At 40.3% G+C, this 22,828-nt stretch overlaps 1 protein-coding gene across 2 annotated transcripts; it reads right to left on the minus strand.

Moving 5' to 3' along the window:
- Positions 1 to 1,423: 1,423 nt before the first annotated feature.
- On the minus strand, positions 1,424 to 22,614 carry aldh1a2 (aldehyde dehydrogenase 1 family, member A2; the record flags this gene model as incomplete). 2 transcript variants are annotated; one of them, XM_084541141.1, is made up of 13 exons in its annotated part: positions 1,424 to 2,398; positions 2,646 to 2,720; positions 3,567 to 3,724; positions 4,038 to 4,202; positions 4,332 to 4,516; positions 5,144 to 5,246; positions 8,868 to 8,981; positions 10,546 to 10,674; positions 11,339 to 11,400; positions 13,497 to 13,626; positions 14,048 to 14,188; positions 14,914 to 15,018; positions 22,498 to 22,614. In XM_084541141.1, the coding sequence occupies 13 exons, from the start codon at positions 22,612 to 22,614 to the stop codon at positions 2,326 to 2,328; spliced, it is 1,557 nt and encodes a 518-aa protein (XP_084397267.1). In that variant the 3' UTR covers positions 1,424 to 2,325. The 2 variants fall into 2 exon arrangements, with proteins under 2 accessions (XP_084397267.1, XP_084397266.1); XM_084541140.1 differs by having other exon boundaries at positions 4,038 to 4,516.
- Positions 22,615 to 22,828: the final 214 nt, after the last annotated feature.

Raw genomic sequence — 22,828 nt, forward strand, 5'->3', positions numbered from 1 at the left:
TTCTCAAAATCAACATGTAAGACAAATGAAAGAGCAAATTCTTAAGAAGGCATTTTCACTGAAGGTATTTTAACGTGTCAAATTAATGAATTTAGAAATGGCTGAAGTCTAGTTAGCATTTTTAGTCCTCTTATTGTGCATGCTGACAGTCTCTCACAGTTTACAAATTGCAAGGACGCCATCATTAATGTTATTAACACCTGTGCTTTTCTGACAAGGACAAAATATCTGCAGTGAAAAACGCCATAAACATGATATCTGAGTATCACATATTTTCTTTTTTTACTGACTTCCCTTAATTTCTTTTAAAGAAGTTTAAATTTGACTTCGTAAACTTGTCTTTAGGTCATGCATGTAAATGTCAGTGATTAATATTAAGCAACTTCAGCCCATGGAGAAGTCATGCCACACCCTTCTCCCCTATGTGTCATAACTTTCACTCATGTCGATCAGACTATCTGATGTAAATGACAATCCACAAGAAAACAGCGTGTGTAGTTTCCTGTAGCATATGTCATCTTCATCTTCTGTAACCGCTTGTCCCGTGAAAGGTCATGGGGGGGCTGGAGCCTATCCCAGCTGTGATCGGGCGAGAGGCGGGGAGACAGACAACCATTCACACTCACATGCACACCTACGGCCAATTTAAAATCACCATTTAACCTAATTAGCATGTCTTTGGATGGTGAGAGGAAGCCAGAGTACCCGGAGACACAGGAGACACAGGGAGAACATGCAAACTCCACACAGAAAGGCCCATTCGGCCCATGGATTCGAACCGGTGACCTTCTTGCTGTGAGGCATCAGTGCTAACCACCTCGCCACTGTGCCGCCCCTGTATATGTGTTTATTTTTAATTTTGTCTTTCATTTCCTGTCTTCAGCTGTCATTTTATAGGAGCCAATGTGCCCGACACATTTTGAGCACAGCAGGACAAGCTAATTTATGTTAGAAACTGTCATGTGATAAAGGCCAATCGCTTTGAGCTAGTCATGAGTCTACCTGCCCAGTGGGTGGAGCTGACAAAAAGGGAAAAGAGATGACGGATACGTGCTTATGACTGGGGATGTGTCAGCGCTTTTCTTTTTAAATATGAGTTTCAGCACAACTCCAGTTATTTAAGATCTCTTTTGGACACATTCAAGATACACATAAAAACAGGAACAAGACTAATATTTCACCATAAATTTTGGTAAAAAAAAAAAAAGTTACAATGTTTTCATTATATACAGTATAAGTAACAAATATCATCTCCTTTAGCAAGTTTATTTCAGGTTAATTTTAAGTATAAATTATTTAGTGGTGTAGTTGTTGGACCCAGATCTGCAGTACAGTTGTCTCCCATATGATGAAGTGAAATGTGATCACAGTCTAAATTAAAGAGCTCGACCTCTTGAGCAGCAAAGACAGCCACACAGTACATACGATGCTCTAATAATGTATAGAACACACAAGTCTTCCAGGAAAAAAAGGTTTTTACTGAAAAAACACTATGGTCATTTTATAATTTTATAACATATGATTGTATAAACATAAACATAGATGACATCAATGAAAATCAGTTACATAAAGTTTAAAATACATCTACTCCTCTTTTAGCAGGTGAGAGTAAAATGCTTTTAAGAGGTTAAAATCTTCCACGTTTACATCAATCGAAGGTTGACATACAGTGTTAAGTTGTATGAGCTAAAATATAAACAAAGACAATTACAAATCATGTTTAATTCTGAATTAACATTTCATCCATTCACGTCTGAGGCTGACAACATCAGTGGTCTTGAATGAGCTGACATGCTCGCATAAATTCTACCAAGACAATGACACATGAGGTTTTGACAATCATACCGCACAGTACAAAGAAGAACTGCATCCCAACACATGACAAGTTGCTAGTAAAGGGTTGATTGCAAGTGCGGCGACTGAGTCTCTGAGCATCCAGCATCTGGGGGGTTTAAGATCAGGGTGTAGCGGCTTGGAAGGGCGTTGTTATTGGGTTTTGCAGTCAGAGCAGCCTCCCCCATCGTCTCTGTGAGTGCTTTAGTGTAGTTAGTGGAGGAGGTATACAGTATGGGGGTAGTTCAGTGGTTGTTGGTTAAGATTACAGACAGCCCACAAATTCAAGGCGGGTGGAGATAGCTGGACTGGCCGTGGAGAGCAAGGCCGTTCTGATGGAGGGACTGGAGGCAGCGTGTGGGTACAGCCTTTAGTTACCATGGAGATAACTGGTTTTAATGGTCAGTGTGGTTTTCCATCGTGGACGGACGGTCAAGAGGCAGGTCAGAGATGAGGGACACACCACCTCTTCCCAAACAAAGGGTGGCTGCCTTAAGAGTTCTTGGCGACCATCTTCATTGTGATGGTCTTCACTTCTGAGTACTCCTTCAAGCCACTTTCTCCCCTGAAACAGGAAATAGTCACAATGCTGCTCATTTTGTTTAAACTCTCATGCTGACTTTCACATTGAAATATTGTGTATACACTGCTGGAGACACTGGGATCAGAAATATTGCAATATCCTCTTAGATAAAGATTTATGTCATGTTAAGCAATTTGTGAAAGTAGGTTTTCAAAACACAGAGTCAGTACTAGTAACGCTGTGGCTAATTTGTGTATATTGAGAGGGCAGACAACCAAGCAATACTCACAATTCACGTCCATTGCCAGACATTTTATATCCCCCAAATGGACACTGTGTGCTCAGAGCGTTGAAGCAGTTTATCCTGGAAAATACACAAAACATTGATCACTCTCGTGCATTTGACTCCTGCGGTTTGCTATATAATTTACCATAACTATGTCGCTGCTTTCATTCTCACTGCTATTTTTGAAACCCTGTGAACTTGATCTTATAATTCTATTACTGTTTAGCAAATCCAGCTGTTGTTGTCAGGTAGTATATTAGCAAATCTACAAATTACAGCTGCATGGAAAGAACTTATGAAAGCATGCAAGAGGAAATAAAACATTTTGGTAGAGGACGGGAAAAAAAAGTCTTAAAGTTAAAAAGTGGGGGTAATTCGTGAGTTGCTGAGATGGAGGAAAAAGAATTCCCTTAGAATAGCCATTAGAAAAAGTAAATGTAACTGTCTGTAGACGAGAGTAAAGAGATGAGGGGCTGCATCAAGGATGAAGGACAAGGTAGAAAAATGTTTCTTCGGTAAGCAAAGAGTTGCGGTCAATTTCAACAAGCGGTGAAAATTTTCTGGCAGATGCTGTATGTTAGCTATACTCCTACGCTGGTCATAACCATCTGTAGGTAATTACACCAGAAACAAAACAAGGACTCAACAAGTAACATTTTATGACCATTTCCTTTATACAAATTATAAAATTAGGGTGTCCATTTACATTCACAATTTATGGTTGGAGTTATTGTCTCGTACCACCACAATACTTTCTGATATTTCCACATCTTGCCTGTTTGATCAGTGGTGAAACGAGGAAGGAAAGCATGTTTTTGTGGATTGTAAAGTGGCACATTGTCAGTTTACAGTTTCTTGAGACCGAAATGGCTGATACTTTCCAGATGAAAACTATTACTGATTGCAGCCTAAGACGGAACTTACCAGACAGTGCCAGCCTGCATGGCTGTGGATATGGTCAAGGCTTTGTTGATGTCACTGGTGAACACAGCAGCAACCAAACCATAATCTGTGTTGTTGGCTCTTTCTATCACTTCATCAATAGTTTTGAACTTCATGATCTGTTGCACTGGTCCAAAAATCTGTGGAGAGTTGAGAATATACTGATTGATTAGTGGAAAAACAACTGAATTAATTTACAAGTACGTACCTCACTGTATTTTTCTGTATGATTGCACAATTATTGGCAGGTTTACTTATTTAAGATCAGACACTGAATTATAATGCTTTTCTACGGATAAAATGATTAAATTAGCTCAAGTTCATGCCTCAATAATAACATTTCAATATTAGTACTTTTACAAAGTAAAGAATTAGAGTAATTCTTCCACCCCTGCATTTCACACGCGGATCAGTTGTGCTGGAGCTATCAAAAGTTTTCATCTAACTTTGTACCTCCTCTCTGGCGATGCGCATGTCATCCTTCACATTAGAGAAAACCGTAGGCTCAATGAAGAACCCCTTCAAGCCCAGAGCTTTGCCTCCACACTCTAGCTTGGCTCCTTCGCTGATGCCGCTCTGGATGAACTCCAACACACGATTCTGCTGCTCCCGGCTGATCTGTGGATGTGGAGGAAAGTGAAATAGAGAAGAAGACAAACAAACATTATTTAAGTGAAACAGAGAGAGAGCATGTGACAGAAAAGTGAACAGAATTCTTCTTCGGGAAATTATCCGCGTTCCTGTTACCTGTGGACCCTGCTCAGTCGTGGGGTCGAAGGGGCTGCCAACTATCCTCCTCTTGGCTCTCTCCACACTCCTCCGAACAAACTCATCATATATGGGCTCCTCCACAAAGATGCGAGAGCCTGCCGTGCAGCACTGGCCTGCATTGAAAAACACTCCCTGGTGGGCCTGTTCCACAGCAAGATCCACTGGGGAAATAAGAGACTTCATTTAGTTTAACTAAATAACACTTGGCGTTTATTAAAACAAACTGCTGTATGGAAATCATTCTGCAACCATGAAGTTAATTATTAAGTGAGCACAGTTGCAATTGTTTTTTTTTAAAGAGAAATAATTCAGAACTCACTGTCACAGTGAGCTACTGTTATCAGAGGCCATATAAAAACTTCACCTGGTTAGAAAAAGTTACATAGTGCACTATTACAAAATTTACCCCAATATTTACTGGAGCTATCCTGAGCAAATCTGATACCTGACACCTGAGAGACAGGGTCCTGCTGTTGTGCACAAAGGGTTAACAGACTGCTGTGATTTATGGGTCTCGGTTGAAGCACCCGACTGAGTCAGAGTCCATTCTCCTGATTTACAGGCCTTAGTGAGCCCCTCTCACGGCTGCTGAAAGCATTTGAAAGCCTCAGCACCCCCCAGTTTGGTGAGCCACTTAGAATTTATATGAAACCCATCCATCCAGGAGTTTTCATAGCACTTTGAACACATTCAGCCTGTGAGTTTTCGTCCACAGATTAAACACCCTAGGAATAAATATCTAAATAAAGTTATTCTAGTCATGAATAAAACACAGTTTGAAAACTTACAATCAGCATCTGCAAATATGATGTTGGGATTTTTTCCTCCCAGTTCCAGAGTCACTCTCTTCAGGTTACTCTTCCCAGCTGCCTCTTGGATCAGCTTGCCGACCTAGCAGGGGAAAAACATCTGAGGTTTACTCATAGTGATACAGGCCTGCAGCCAGATCAGTAAATCAGCTGGAGCCATTAAATATCTTAAAGAGGTTGGTTAGCTCCAAACAAGGAAAGCACCGGTAGGCCAGCTGAAACATGAGTTCTGCAAACACAGAATGAATATCTATTGCAGGTTTTTGGAGATGGCAACAGGAAAGGAAAACAAAATGATCTTTCAGCCGGGAACAGCATCCGATATGTAATGAAGGGAAGGAAGAGGCAACCACGAGGTGTGTGGGTGGTGTTCTGTGATCTAACACACTATGGGACGATGACGAGGGCTTTGCTGTGGTTTTTCCTTATCTTCCTATTATCCCTATTTTCACTTTACTCCTTACCAAGAGTGATGATATCACATAACCAAAATGAAGAGCGATAAATAATGCATTTAGCAACAACATTCCTTGATAAAATATTTTGGCAAAATAGCTATTGCTCAAAAGCATCACATTTGTAGTTTAGGAACCCTGTTGCTCTCTGAACCACAAATGTAATTTTGCATATTTATTGTTGGTATTTTTCCACTTGAACCTTGTTTATATCATGCCATATAAAAGTGAATATCATGTCTGCAATAATTTCTGTTTAGCAGCAGACTACACTGAGACTAAACCTTTGTAACAATAAACAAACAGACTGATTGAATCCTTGTGGACAGGCTAAAACCTGCAAAAAACACTTGCATTGTTTTGGAAAATATACTCATTTTGCAAAGGATTACACATTTTTTGACATCACGCCACACACCAGAGATGCAATTTGAGCCATGTTAGCTTAGCTTAGCACAACAACTAAAGGGAACAAAGTCCAACAACTGGCACCTCTTGTTAGCTTAATGGGTACAAAAGCATCAATTCAAAAACAGCCACCAGCCAAAATCATAAGTGGGGTTTTATGATCGGGTTTTGTGTTTATTTGTGAGCTTTGGGGGCACTCCAGGCAAACTTATTCCTTTGGGTTAGGTAACTCAAGGTGCTTCAGAGGCATTAAGAAAAAATATAAAAGATGGTTAGCTTAGCACAATATAAAACAAACATATACAAGGGTATTTAAAATGATTAAACAATACATTGCTCAGAGAAAGGTTTTGTTGTTGCCAAGCTGTTTCCCTCCATTTCGTCTTTATGCTAAGCTAAATGGTTTATAACTTTAACACATGTGAGAGTGGTATCAGATTCTGTTCCTGTTCCAGAAACTTTCTTTAAGAATGAAGGAGTAAGACCCCAATGATGATGGGCAACACCTAGGGAGTGTTAGGTATCATATGTTTATTGAGCTGTTGAAGTATAGCAGGTTCAAATTAAGCACAGTAAACAAATCTCCCATTTCACCCGCTGGCAGGGAATTTTAGGACTTGACTGTCGAAGGAATTATCTGATTACATTTTTTTCAGCGTCCTAAAACATTGCATTAACCCGACAGATAACAAGCCTGAGAAAGTCCGCAGACCTTCCTCACAATCCTACACCCTAAACAAGTATTCATCTTCCTGTTACTCATACAGCCTGTTTAATTTTCCAAGAGAATGACAAGATAAAGCGGAAAATACCCTCTTAGTGTCCACCCCGAAAATCTCCTGCTACGATCTTTTCCCGTGTCTGATTCACTGTAGTTACCAACAATGAAAACGAAACGAATAGAACAGAGTCTGCTGTGCTGTGGCTCATGTAAAAACAAAGCAAAACTTGGCTCAGCTTTGTTGTTTCCAATGTGTTTTGTCTGTCTTTGATCAGAAACGCTGAGTGGCTGACTAAGGAGAGGCTAGCGTGTGTTTATTCAGGGGTAAAGGAAACACGCTGGGCTGCTCGACTCCTCCGTGTGGACTCACAGCCACATGTTAGTCAGTAAGAGGATGAGTTGTGGTCCTAAAATCCACCTGTAACTACGCCACCAACTTCCAGCATGAGAGGAGATGCTGTATTTCCTGCTATCCCCCACTATTACTACTACAATGAGGTGACTCACTGTCTGGGCATCAACAGTCTCTCACAGCACTGGCTCATTCTCCCAGTAATTGACTCCAGATCACATGAAACAAAAGAAAATCTAGTAAAACAAAATAAATAAAAAAAAGTACTAGGTCATTCACAAAGGAAATGTTCAATCAAAATGAGATGATGAAACTAAGAAGGTGCATAGATAGATAGATAGATAGATAGATAGATAGATAGATAGATAGATAGATAGATTAAACTTAGATAGATTAAATTAGACTAAATATTACATAATGATCTGGCTTTCATGACTCGTAATTCCTGGCACAATTCAAATAGAATAAAAAAATTGTCGTCACTGATAACCACACATGTTTCTCTGGAAATATTGTCTCACAGTGTCCACAGGAAAGGGCAAGATTTTGTCTCTCTATTTCCTCTCTATAACCTGCTACTGGCTACGTCTGTTTTCATGAACAATCTGTGGTCTTCAGTCATGTCAGTGCCTCTGTAAGGCTGTACTTTAAAGCTTAATAGATTATAGCAGCATGTTAACATGCTCCAAATTGCAATGCTAATATACTTAGCATGTATAATTTTTACCATCATCTCAACTTGATGCTAACATTCGTTTAAAGCGCGATGTCATTAGCTTATGTCATAAGATCTTGACCAGATACTTCTGCAGACATTAACCACTGTGTGGCAAATGAATGGTTACCCATCCGATATCCGTCTCACAATGGCACTAGAATAAAACTCATTGGATAACCACAGTCAGTTGAAGAGTTTTTTGAGAAATTTAAGTAGGAACACAACAGATCAACCAACATCCCTGTTCTTGAAACTAGTACCATGGCTTAAAAGATGATTCATCCACATTTTGCTGCTAAATTTAGAGTTCATCGCTGAGTCTACTTGGTACTTGATAGTAATCTTTGCTGTCTATACATGCTTATCAAATGTTGCTCACATCACAGTGAGTCAAAACAGACATTACATAACCTGTTTCAATCTCAAAGATACACATGAAATATAGGCTGGTCCCATAAAAACATAAACTCTACATTAGGACTACGAAATGATTTTAACAGAAGGGTTGGTCTAGGAGAACAGACAGACATTTACAAATGATGTGAAAAGAAGAGATCTGCTATCACTGTGGCTCCGGCCACAGACCACAACACTCATCACGTAACTTGGTATGTCCTTTAACTTCCCATTTACTGCTTCCCTGTTTTTGCAAGGCCACGGGGCTTTATCCTGTGTGTGCCCTGATAGTGAGTTAAATGAAAAGCGCTGTGGAGGTGCATTAATGCAGAAGAGACAGCTGAGGGAAAGCAGAGGAGGGGCAGGGTTTTCAGAGAGACATGTTTGTATACTCTTGACAGCACAAATATGTGTGCGTGTGTGTGCGAGATAAAATCAGAGCCTTGTCATGGGGAGTAATGACAGGGCACGCAGCTTATGTAAGACCCCATTTGTTTGTCATTTAGACTTCAATACAGGCACACAACATCCCTTAATTACGCAGCCTCCTCTTATGCTCTGCACATGTTGGTCACTGTGTCACTTGTGTTCAGTGACAAAGGCGAGCAGTAGGCAGCTGTTGATCTGAGACACTTTGCTGGAGAGAAAAGTACCTTGGTTGATCCCGTGAAAGCCACTTTGTCTATGCCCATGTGCGAAGCAATTGCAGCTCCCGCTGTTGGCCCGAATCCTGGCAAAATATTGATGACTCCCGGTGGAAACCCGGCCTGTCAAAACAATATGAGAGGAAACAAGCTTTAGCGGAGATGACAGCAGAGCCAAGCAAAACCACAGGCAGTGTGGGGGAATCCGGACCCAACCCAACCTCCATACAAGCAGAGAGTGGAGGGAACATCAAAAAGAAGACAGCAACAGACAGATAGTCTCCAAAAAGAAGAGAGGCCAGGGAGGACATGGGGAAAAAATGTAGAGGATGTGGACACAACATTATTTGGTTTCTCATACTTAATGTCCACAGCTGCACTCGATAACCACACGTCAATGCACTGATGTGCAGATACCAGTTTGGATTGAAATGCAGACTATATTTGCGTTAGCTTTATTTAATCATGTTTTATGTTGACTTGACTGTCTTATCTGGAACGCATGCTTGAAACTATGTGATGTGTGTGAACTATGTGTGTCAGCATTTATATCACATTCAGACAAACTTAAAGGTAAAAACGACATCGCTGATTCGCCTTTTTTAAGGTTAGGCGATCATGTCAACGTTCAAGTTCACATCATTGTGTACATCATGAAATACCCATCAACATAGTCACTGCCTTTTGCCACCTGTCTTCTGTTTAGTATATGCATTGGTATATTAGTGTGTTCTGGTTAGACTGTAATTTTTAGTTTGGTACTAAATAACATCAATACAAGCACTGTTTGAGTGTTAATGTTGCATTCATGCACAATGGAAATATATAAATAAATATAGATAAATAGTGCTTATTTATTTATCACGTTACATTGGTATTTTTTTAGCAGTTCAATGCCAGCGCGTATTGCTCTTAAAAAATTAGCTGAGTCGCTGCTGTGGAAGTTCTTTGCACCAAGAGAGAGAAAACGTCTCAGTCAGAAATTCCTGATATCTCGAACATTGAATTATATAATGGAAGCTGATGTGAAAGTTTTTAAAAGATGACTTGAATGCAACATAATAGGTCAGCGGCCAACTATTTGAAACAGTAATGACAGTGTTATTGCTTCTGTAGCTTCCAGTATTTTAAAAAGCTTTTAATAAGAAACATATACTGTGTATGACTGATTGGTGGTTACGTCAATATTGTGGCAAGCGCCGCTGCTAAAAGCTGCCAGATTTGTTCAGTGACAATGGTCATTTCATTACAGTCCGTTAACTTTGGTGTCATGTCAAAGATTTGTGTGAACTTTACATCTCTTCGGGTGGATGTTCATTTTTTTAAGTGGAATTGTTTTGTACTTTATTTCCACAAACAAACTTCTATTATATTGTATTAACGAAGAAGAATAAACTAACAAAATAAAAGAGCCCTTTAACTTTAGCTCTGACTTGGCTGGAGTTAAGGATTGCAGACTGTGAACAGATGCAACAGATAGACAAGTGACACTTTTTTAAACATCAGTTTTTTTGTCGCCTTGTGGTTACATTAACATTGGACTGTGCAAATAAAGTGTTGGCCAGATTCAAAGCGAACACTGTGTTCTTGGCAAAATGAAACTTATAATATGATTCTGATTCAGAGCGCTAATGCTCGACTGTCCAAATACAATGTTTGCAGTTGGCAGAGCGACTCTGTCATTTACCTCCTTGATGAGAGCTGCTACGTGGAGGCAGGTGAGCGGCGTCTGCTCAGCAGGTTTGAGAACGACAGTGTTTCCACATGCGAGTGCTGGGCCCAGCTTCCATGCTGTCATCATTAGAGGGAAGTTCCACTGTGCACAACACACACACACACACACACGAGCAGGAAAAAGACATCATGCATCTGACACACTGGGTGGTCACAAGTCAAGTTCAATAACTCATCGCTCTTAAGTCACTCACTCTCATTTTCTCTCTGTCTAAACATAGTCAAGTGAGAAAATGTTCTCGGCACTTGTACAGTATTTTCTCTTCCCACAGTATTCTGAGAAAGTCGGGAAATTGCAACACATGTGCAATAGACCCATATCACTGTACAACACACAGCCCTGTGTTATTTCTGCTTTACACAGGAGCCCATGGGGCTCAACACAGAACCACACGCTTTCTGCACTCTTGCACAATCAGCAGTGTCTCTTTCTCCTTGATCTTTTCCTCCTTTCACATCATTCTTCTTTCCTCAAACACACTATGTTCCCCCAGCTCACTCTTCTGCTTCTCACTTCTCGTTCTCTATTACTCAAACTCCCTGGCACCACCATTTTTGGGGCTTACCAGCAGGATTTATACAAATAAACAGTGACTGTCAGGGAATTACTGGAAATTTTCAGAATGTAATTCAATAAACAGACAGATATCTCTTTTAAACTCAGCCAATTTACTCTTATCAGTTTTTTATTTACACTTTCATGTCCATATCCATTGTTCATGTCACTTAGGAAGGGTTGTACTCACAGGGATAATTTGTCCACAAACTCCAATGGGCTCATATCTGGTAAACGTCAGATACTCTCCATCTGTGGAGGAACACACATGCGGACAAGCACGCCCACAAAGAGAAAACTGGGTTATTCATGTCTAACTTTAGCATTTGTTAAAAAGCTTGATAAATGCCTAAAACACATGAAAAATGTCACCACCTGCCACCCCTGGTGTTGTTGACTCAACATGTTAATTTGTAAATGAATCCACACGCAACATTCCTGCTTACTTTACCCTGGTGGGAGATTACATTTCGTTTCGAGCCTCCAACAGCACAGGCATGCGTGTAGCTGTTTTAGGTCATAGAGATGGGTGTTATGCTGGAAAGGCTTGCTCATTCCTCTTGCATTACTTGAGTAAAAGGAGGTACTTACTGAGGGTGTGCCATGCTTGTTCATTCTCCACAAAAACAATTCATATTGAGAAATGTGTGTATGAATTTGTTACAACAGTGGTCAGCTGGTGATTGCCTAATGTTGCATTTGGATGGGAACAATCAGTGGTAGATGACAAGCCAAATAATCATTTTCAGTGGGAAACAGTAAAAGTTTGACAATGGACACAAAACTGCAGTAAAGGTTCCCATATGTCAACTGTTTTCCTTCATTCCAGTGTGGATGTTGGATCTTTCAAAACTGTTATTGTTTGCAGAATGAATCTATAAACCTATTAGACATGAGATTTTCAAGACAGACTCGAGTGTCTGCAAGGCTTGTTTGAAAATATGACGCCTGTAAATGACTTAGATTTCAATTTGGAACGGGCAATGTAAACAATACCGAACTGTGTAGCCAAAGGTGCTCCACATAATGACACTCCCCATTCATTTCACATTGTCTACACACCACAATCTTAGCATAACATGCAAGACAGAGAGGTGCTCACAGGGTTGCTGATGGTAGATGTATTGCAGTCCATCCTGACAGGTGAACAAACACCAGTACTTACATCATACCAGCTACAGGAATAGCTCTGTTTATTTCCTCTGAAAGTCTACAAGAGGAATAAAGCTTAAACCAAAGCCCTGGGAAATGCTCGCCGTGGCCGGTTTGGCAGCAGCGTACAAGAGACGCTTTGAGAGGCACAATACAGTTGTATCAGGAGGTTTGCCATGTCCTCTCTCTTATTCTTTTTCTTCCTGTTGAAACAAACACCCCGTTTTCCTTTCTCCCACCCCCAAATTCTATTGCGTTAAGAGGGGCGACCATGGCGGCTGCCTGCTTCGATAAATTCACAATAAGTGTTTGGACTGATCGCCAGTTTGTTACCTTTTGTTTCTGATTGTAAAATCTAACTACAAACTAACTAACTGGCAACAGCATTTCACAATAAAAAACCCTCGAGTCCCTCTCGTTTTATATTTGATATTATGTAAGTCTTGCTGGTCTAACTTGCAGATATGATTATATACATTTTACAGTTGCTTATTTTATATTAACAGATGACATACGGCTCATAATGATGCAGCCACAGAGGATATAACCTGTGATATAACCCATGGATCAGCTGAGCATTTTAGCATCTTTCAGCTTATTGTTTTGTTTTTTCCCCACATGTTTGTATGATTATGTGATTCATTTGTAGTCCTGTTTGGCTAGCTAACTGTCACCAAATTTAAGCCGGACACAATAGACATACAGGAGCATTTAGCACTTTGGATGTGTTGAAAGCCAACCGTTAAATGGTTTGCATTATCAAATTAAGAGATTTAAGTGCTGTTTGTTTTTGCTGCCCCCAAGAGGCCAGAAAAACTGTTTTTGCTGTTTGTTCTAACAAATTACTTAAAGGAAACAAAACCATTGGTTAAATCGTGATATGTTTAATTACTGCATAACTTAAAACAACTAAGAATCTAATAAAGTATTTTATTGTATATTTAAATAGTTAAAGGCAACACAAGTTCTTCAGTTTCCAACTCTGACCAAACACATTGCCTGGGATTTTAACTAAATAACTTAACAACATTCAGAGTATCTCCAGAGACAAACATGCCTCTTTGTTTCACACTTATATCATCTTACTTATCCTTTTTTTCCCCTGTAATCTCTCACCACCACTCTTCCTCGACACCATATGCCTCAGTCTGTTTCCTTGAAATTCTGCTGTAAAGTACACAAAAAAGGGTTCTTACCCATTGGAATGGACGTGCCATGGATCTTGTCTGCATATCCAGCAAAGTATCTCAGTGTCTTTATAGTTCCTTGGAGGTCCACAAACAGGGTGGGCAGGAAAGGCTTCCCACTGTTCAGCGACTCAATAGTCTGAAGAGAGACGAGGGAGACGGTTGAGAAATATGTGATATAACCTTGTGATCCTCACATAATTCCATACTGTTCCATCCTTTACACTCACCCATGAGTGAAATGTGACACTAAGATAACACTAAACTACAAATACAGCCCCTCAGCTACAGTTACATGTTCTCTTTGAGGCAAGGAAAATCTACGATTCTCAAGCAGTGAGGCAGCTGAAAGTGCTTTGCAGAAGGCATGAAACGTGTTAAAAGAAAATAATCTGAATAAGAAGAAAATGAAAATCTGCAAATAAACAGACAAACAAATAACGGTAACAGTATAATTTCAGAGCACTGATAGAAATGTCAGACAGAAGAGAACGACTTCTAGGAAAGAAAATTTAATATTCTCCATGTTAACTGAAGATTCTCAACACTCATCCACTTACTGCGAGATAGACGCTGTCCCGCTCCACCAGGTCAGCCAATTTGGACAGCAGTCGACCCCTCTCAGATGCATCCATCCTTCGCCATACAGAGCCCAAAGAAAAGGCGAGACGAGCGGCTTGCACTGCCTTGTCGACATCAGCCTACAAGAAAAAGAAACATTTGCATCAAATCAAACGTCTACCTAATGAAATCTGTTTTTACATCTTCGATGTCTGCTGGTCATTATTTTGCGGAACATTGATAAAAATGAACTCTGCATTTCTGCTTTTCTTCAATTCTTTGGATGCAAACAGTTCACTCGCGCATAAAAAAATAAAATAAAATAAAATAAACACTTTCAGTTGCAGAGATAACAAAACAACTGAAACTGTTATTGTCAAACAATCCACTGATAAAAATTTAATTTACTGGAGCAATTGATGCTAATTTACACCACATTTTAGAAGGAAATGTAGTACATCTTATTATAACTATTGATTTTTTTGTAAAAAAAATTATAGATAACATATAGATAATGTATTCGTATAAATGAAACCACCCAATAGTATATGAATTAGTTCAAATTTGTGTCCACTTGGCCAGCTTCATGACAAAATATATAGCTGTGCATTAATAATACTTATCTAAAATCATACTAATATAAATCTATATATAATAACAAGGGTAATTCTGTATACCCTTGATTCTGTAAATATACTTGAATTACATTTTTATCTTAATCTTAATTACATCCAAATGTACTTTAAGCATCATTATACAATTTCTTCAATGCACAATGTGACCTACTGTAATGGAAGGTTTTATATAGGAGGGAAATAAATCCTCCAGCAGTCGAGTAAGACTACCCTGTTTTTGCTGTATTTACCTTCTCTGCTTCTTGAACTTCGCAGATCTGCTCTCCAGTAGCTGGGTTGTAGACGGGGAAGACCTTCCCACTGACAGAGTCCTGCCACTCATTGTTGATGAAAATCTGAAGAAGAAAATGTCAGTGTTTAGCATTTCACTAATAGATACCTTACATGTCTTATTCAAACCTGAACTAGTTTGTTCAGCAAAAAAACACAGTTTAGAAACAAACTGAGCTTGAGTGGGAGATAATGACAGCCTTTTTCATTTTTAAATATTTATGTTATTTTACGTAATCATTTCATTACACCATGTTCGCTGCAGAAATGTCCGGCTCGCTTTCAGGCTCTTGTGTAAGGGATATGGGAGAATCTCTGGAAATCTGGACAGAGATTCCTGCCTGTCCAGCATTGCTCCCTGGGGAGTGCTCCACCATCCAGACAAAGGGGGTGGGGTGGAGGGGTGCGGGGGTACAGATAAATCCCTATCAGACACCAGACCCCCACCCACCTACCCACCCCTCCCCAACACAGAGACACACGTTTCACAACATCACTGCTTGTTTACGAGATCATAAAACACGTGCTGCGCTTGGTTTCTGTGATGCGTTAAAGCAAGTCTTCCGTTAAACAACCGCCTGGGATTCCAAACAGGACATATTCGACATCTATTGAGACCACAAGAAAAATAAATGTTTACAGAATCACCAGACTCAGAATCAAGTCACTGAAACAAGAGCAAACTCTCCATTCGCTGAAGAAAAGTGGGACAAAAGGCTAGGTGTGATTTGAAATTGTAGATGCACCTTTTGCATGTTAAGTCTGGAACAAAAGTCTCTCCCTGTGACATGTTTAGATCCATTAGGCAGACTACTCACACACTGTTTTTAATGGCTGTCAGTCTGTCTGATAGATAGAGTGCAAGGAGAACATCTGTTGGCACAAATCCCTCTGTGTATACATATGCTCTTACCGTCCTTCTACTTTAGAGGGGTTCTGATGCACTGAGAGCAAACCTGAGATCAAGGTTCAAGTATCCCGCTGGCCTTAGCCTTCCTAAACTCTCCAACATGTTTACCTCCATAAACGCTGAGCTTTAAGTACTATTTAATTGGCTGTAAACTGTTAGCTGTGTTTACTTTCAGGCTAGTATAAAATACCAAGAAAACTGCCTCCCTCCTCCTTATCATTCCCACGGCTCACTGGCTCATAATGCGACTCTGCATATGATTAACTCGCATGCAGATGTTCAAGGTGTTCAGCATCGCTGTGCAGCAATGCATAGAGAAATACTGTATAAGCTCATTCCTTTGTAGCGGTCACCCTAAAACCATCCCCCACAGGCCAGAGTGACTTCTCTCTCTCTACCAGCCCAGTATTCTCAGGCGCCTTCCATCAGAGGCCACCTTTAATCTGCTGCTCATTAAGAGCACTTCATAAAATTGTCAGTAACGATAAGGAGCAGAGGGCCAGCTAGAAAAACAAAAAGTCCTGTAGAGCACTGAATTAGTTTTTAAATTTATAGGGGCCACTGAAGTGGGGCGCCTTAAATCAGAGGAGCCCCCTGACAGCCACAACAGTCCAAGCAAGAATGCAGACCGTGGGTAGCTTTATGCATGGCGTAACCCCTCTCACAAGATGCTGCTAAAGGAGAACGGATGAAGCACAAGAACAGTGGAGCAGGCCCCACCTAAATCACGGCCAGAAAAGGACAACTGTCAGCCGTCGTTTGGCTCGGCCCTCTCGCTGGGCTCGGACTGGTGTTAGACTTTTGTCTCATTCCATTGAGAGACTTGATTAAGATGACAGGCTGGAGTAGTAAATCAACTCTCAAGGTTTCTTAAAATTGCTTTTAGGATCACTTGGACGAGGGGCAAAGAACGCAAGGATGAAAAAACAAGTGCAAGGGTGCACATTTTCAAATGACTAATAGTGTTTTCTTTCCCATTCCCTGCGGGGTCGTTACTATCACTTCACAGGACGGTTTCATGTTTATGAAAGCCTGCGTTTTCACTCAGTACTTAGGATTAACTTAGTATCTGCAGAGATGATGAGAACAAAGTCAAAGTAAACAATTTTCTACTCTTAAAGTTAAGCCAGTACTGTGCGTGTCCTACATTTTCTTTTAAACCACAGTTATGAAAAAGTTTTGAACAATCAAGTCGTGGAGTTTTTTTGTACTGCTGCATTAATTTGAACAAACATTAAAATTGACACAGAGCTGTGATATGCGATGCCTGACGCAGAACAAGGAGGCCTGATGTGGATGAGAGCGAGGCAGTAAGCATATAGGTCAAGACTTTCTGCATGGGTCACAGGGCAGCTGCAAACATTTAGCAACTCCCATGCTTTTCTATAAAAGCTGTCAGTCACATCATCCAGAGAGCCTGGGGACAATAAAAAGACATGACAAAAATAGAATCAAGATTTGCTCATCTTGCATGTATATCGTTCATTTTTTTAATGTTTTGCGTGATATTAGCGACAATTTATCTTATCCGAATGTTCTGTAACGGGAAGTAAGAAAGGCCAAAATACTTTCTGTGGCCAAAAAAACATCTGTTTGGCTCTTCGCTTCCTCTGAAAGCTCAGATGCTAACGGCTGAAGGAATATGTAAGGCTTCTCAGTTGTACTTTTTAAAGCGAGGGGGGTAGAGAGAGACTTAGGGGTGTGTGTGAGGGTTTACGTGTGTGTTTATACACAACACGCCAAGATTCCACAGCCAGACGGATCCTACGGGCACCTGCAACACTCGTCTGCACAGGAAGTTTCATATCCTCCCCTATCACAGGACCTCTATTTCCTCTCCTTTTCTGGATGGGATTCAGGAGTCTTATAATTACTACTGTTACAAGTGACTGGAGAGCATGTGAAAGTGGAGACCAGCTGGTGTTTTTCCTCCTATTCCTCTCCACATGTCTGACACCACGGAGCCTTCGTGTTTTTCGTTCACACACCGGCACACAATGCCACCCTGCACTCATGGGTTTGGCGAGGGCGACCTCGCTGTCACTGACTGGCGAACGTCTTTGTCTCGCCAGTATGTGTGGGCAACCGGGAAAAGCTGTTTTCAAAGTTATGTGAGAAACTAACGCAATGCAAACAACTACATTTTTAAAAAAAAATATTGGTTATGGTTTAACTTTATATATATATAAAATAAATGCACATTTTAAGACAGTGGTTAGTTAAGCCTGTTCTTCAATCAGTATGAATCATGAATTCCTACACATAACCTCAACATCAACAGAATACACCACCTTAAATATTTACTACACACAAACATATTAGAGCTTCCTAATGAAAGACAGAGCAATATACCAAGGCTACATGCTGTTTTATTTCCATGAATCAACAATAAAACTAACCTCTCCTCTCACTACTGGTGTTTTTTTACCATCCTAGTTTTGATGGGTTTCCTGTGTACTTAACCATTCTTTAAATTTCAGGTCAAGGGAGTATTTAAAAGCTCTTTTTTTTTTAAAACATAGTTTTACTAAAGGGATCACTGGTCAAAGAGGAAGTCATTTATAAAGAAATGTCATGCTTTCTCACAAATAAACATCTAGAAAAGCACTCCTCACGCGTCTTCAACTCGCCACAGAAACAGCCTATGGCAACAGATTTATGAAGCCAAGTGTTTTTCATAATGACACCGTAAGGATTTACACGTTCCTTGTCAAGAGGGCTGCAAACTGAAGGTATGGGAAGTTAACAGGGCAACCTCGCTGTCACTGCTCTTCCTTAAACAGTGATTAAGAGACAGGGGACACAATGTTGACGTGTCTGCTAAGATGATAATTTACACTCGCTGCACAAGCGGGCATTTCACACTGATGGACATATTAATGGCAGTGCACACTTACCCTGTCACAATCAAAGAGATGTGTTTCAGAGAGTATGTGGCCATGTGTGTGCGAACAAGGAGATTGTGTAAGCAAAGGCACATAAGGGAAGGAGGGGCTCTTGCTGTGCTCCTTGTGATAAATCATTTAGTTGCACAGTATCCGCTAACTTTGGCTCTGTTTGATCTTGATCGCAGTAAGATGGTGGTTTTGAAGTGAAATACTGCAGAACTGCAGGTCAGGCTCTGGAGAGGCAGGGCCACTAACCCACACAGTGAGACAGGGTCATAATTTACACCCTGGTGGACAGCACCTAGCATCGGGGAGCCCCAAGACTCCATCTGTACTATCTCAATCAGTGACAGATTGATGGAGCCTCTTATTCATCCAAACTGAGTGGATGTCTCGGCATAGAGTGCTTTACAAATACACAGGTCTCTAGCAGACCGATTCAGCACAGGTTCCTACGGTGAAAGTGCACTAATTCCACCATGAGCAAAGCAACAAAGAAAATTTATAACTGTTGATTAGATTAACAGATCTGTAACTCAGACAGTAAACAAGGTTGCTGAATCTGATCTGTGAATCTGGTACTGGTTAATTCCCTATTAGGGCTCCAATGAAAACCAAATTAAAACACATCTTAAAGTATACATTCTTATCAGCCAAGCATCACACTAACATTTCTGGATCATATTAGTTTTTTTTTTTTTTTTTTTTTTAAAGTTTAACAAAGACTAATAAAAAGGTGCAACGTGTTTTCCCTACATTTTTACCACATTGTACCACCATGGTACCACATTTTGTAGACAGTTCCTTCAGAGCAGCAGCAACATTATTTTACATTCTTGTTAAATTTGTCCCATTGAGTGTCTGGTTTAACAACCCATTATCACTGAATAGTGTAAAACCCCCACAGAGGGCAGAGGTATCACCTGCTAAAAAGAGCACAAAAACAGTCTCCTTAATTATTCATAAACCAGAGTCTCTCTTCTTCACTTCTGCCACAAGTGAAAATCGACAATAAATAGCTCTCATCGCTCTCTTATTTATTGCTTCCTTTGTGGTCCTATCAACCTTTAAACTGTTTCAGTCTCGTAACCCAGCTGTTGGAGATTTCTAGCGATAGAAATGTGGGGGTAGGGGATAGGGCGAAAAAGTTCTCCTCGCGGTTTTCGCCACAAGAAGAGACGTGAATGAAAATGACTTATTCTCACGGGGATGTCAATAAACTAATAACAGAAGTCCTATTTTATATAGATGCACGCAAAACGAAAGATATCTTAACTGATACAATCACACAACGTGCCTTTGACGACGGCAGTTCATGACTCGGTGAAAAGGACAAGGGGCAAACCTTGATTGCAATAAGCCTTTGTTATCACATGCTTCCCTGTAATAGAAGGACATTTGTTAAGTCATGATACCGTACCAGCCATATCTCTGTTCCCAGGGTCATCTGGAGTAAACTTTGTATTACAAAACAAAGAAAACTTGCTGTGACATGATGACTAAAATGTCAAACTAGAACAGGCTTCATATTGCCTTCATTGCAGAAAAGATGTTTTTAAACGAAATATAAAAGAAAGGGACAGTGAACAATGTTGGCTGTTTCCCGTGCAGTCAGTGGGGTGGAGAACAGGAACAGGGTGTGAGGAGAGCCCACGCCAGGAGTGCCCATAAATCAGAGCCCTTCTGCCCCCTATGTCCACCAAACCAACAGGGACTGGATGATCCAAATTCCTGGGGGTTAATTCACCAAGTCGCTCCCTAAATTTCCTCCTGTACACCGTTCTTTCCACCCCTTTAACTAACACTCTGCACTGCGAAGGAATGGAGACCTTCCACCAAGACACTGCCTGTGCAACATGTACTGTCCTCTTCACAGTGCAGCAGCAGCGTGCCCTTTGCACTTAAAACACTGAGCTATGTGTTAACACAGAGCAATTATAGCAGCGAATGAACTTCCACCACACTATCATTAATCTGTCCTCTATGAGATGTGCCCTTTAATCTCGCAATCATAAAAACACTTGTTCTGCAGCGAAAAGAACGTTTCAGTAGCAACAAACTGCAGCAGGCTACATTCTGGCTGGTAAGACTGATGACGAGACCTTGAACAAAAAAAAAAATGTTGCAAGAACACCAAAGGAAATGTATGTGATCTCTATACTATAGTAACGTCAAAATGTACTCATGTCTCCATGGTTTTAAAAACATGTGAAGACACTGTAGGCATTCATCAAACTGGAAAAAAATAAATAAATATTAGGCCTATTTTTACATGTGTGTGACTGGCTCAACATTTGCAGTGGCTGGAGACCCACATTCAGCGCTTAACAGATGAATTACTGATTCATTTTTGCAAAAGTATATTAACTCCTATGTATTTTTCGGAATGAGGAAATGATGAGGCTCATCGCTAAGGATTAAAGTTTTTTCTTTTTGTATTTTCAATATGGTTTGTTTCAGGGATCAAATGAAGTTCTTTGTTTGACTCATACTTCTTTCTCCAGCTGTTTCTGCATCCCCTTTCTTCCACCCACACACTTCTGGCTGTAGAGCAATCCAAAACTGCTCTGAAAACACATTCTCCACAACATGCATTTTGACTCTAAACAATGTATTCACTAAACCAACTGCGTGTTACATAATGACGGAGCAAAGCCTGATTGGATTTGCTTTTGCTGACTATTATTTAGACACTAAAAACCTGTGCATTCATCACTGGTGCCATTAAAAAAAAAAAAAAAAAAAAAAAGTATTTTGGCTGCATTTGTGTCAGTTCTTTCTACTGATGCCTAATTTTACAGTAAGAAGATCAAATCACAGTAAATTCACTCACTGAATCCTCTAACATTTAGGGGGAAATGGAAGAAGGAGAAAGACTTGGTTCAAATCGTGCAGAAAAATCTTAGTTAAATATTAATCTTTTGTTATTTTTATTTTATGGCTTTAAGTCCCTCTAAAACTACATCTCATTAATTGGCTTTCCTTGCAACTACCTGAGATGATATTGGCCTGTGTGTGCAACGTAGGATAAAAAATAAAATGATATAATAACCTTTAGAAAAGTGACTCAGCGTTGCAAATTTGTACTAGGTTTAAGTCTTCACTTTGCCACTGAGTGCGTTCCTAAAACATACAAACTATGATATGCTCTTTGTCAGCGTATTATTTGAATCCGTCTACTAAAATGTTGTATGAACAATTATAAAACACCGTAGCCACAAGAATAATCAGTCATCAAACTTAATCATAATAGGTCTCTACAGTAGAGTAATCACGTTTTTAAAGTAAACCATAAATAGTTTTCAGTCAGTTCAGTTTTTTTCAGAAATACACATATCTATAATATTTATAAAATGGGTTATATCACTTATATATTAGATCTGGTTCATTGTAATAGTACCTTGCTGGAGCTATTGGTAATTTAATGATCTATACTGAGCACGTGCGGACGCAAAGAAAACTTTCCAAAACCGTGCAGTTGTCAGCGCACAGGTTTTTACTTTAAGATTAAAAATTATAATAATAATAATAAAAGTTCTGCTGGAGAAGTTTATCAGCTCCAGTCCAGCTCGAGCTACGCAGTCCGACACTGAAGCTCCAGCTCCTGACACACAAACCAAGTTTAGTTCTGACACATTCCTCTAAGTTTTGGTTTGAGATCAGACGTCAGCTCGAAGAAGGAGCCGAGTCGCTGCGCGCAAAGTAAACTCAAGTCGGTCGGCGGCGGAGTGTGGAGAGAAACAGACCTTGGTGTACTTGATCTCCGGGTTAGGCACCGGTGAGGGCATCAGCTGGAGGGATGCCATGAGAGCAGCGGGGTCGCTCTTCACCTCTCCGGGAATCTCGATCTTACTGGAAGTCATCACGGCCGTCTCTCCGCTCGTCTGCCTGCTGCGCCTCTCTGGGTTTTTTCAGCAGATTTCTGATTGGGATTTTGGGCTCCTTCCTGGGTTTATAGCCAGGTGTCAGCCGCGGTTCATTTTCATTGGGCAAAGAAAAGGGCTGTCCTTTTGAAAATTAAATTCAAGCATTTACATAAACGACCTCAGCCATGCGTGTTAAGGAGGAGGAACACAG

This window comes from Chelon labrosus (assembly GCF_963514085.1).
Source record: "Chelon labrosus genome assembly, chromosome: 3".
In the NCBI taxonomy this organism is placed as follows: Eukaryota; Metazoa; Chordata; class Actinopteri; order Mugiliformes; family Mugilidae; genus Chelon; species Chelon labrosus.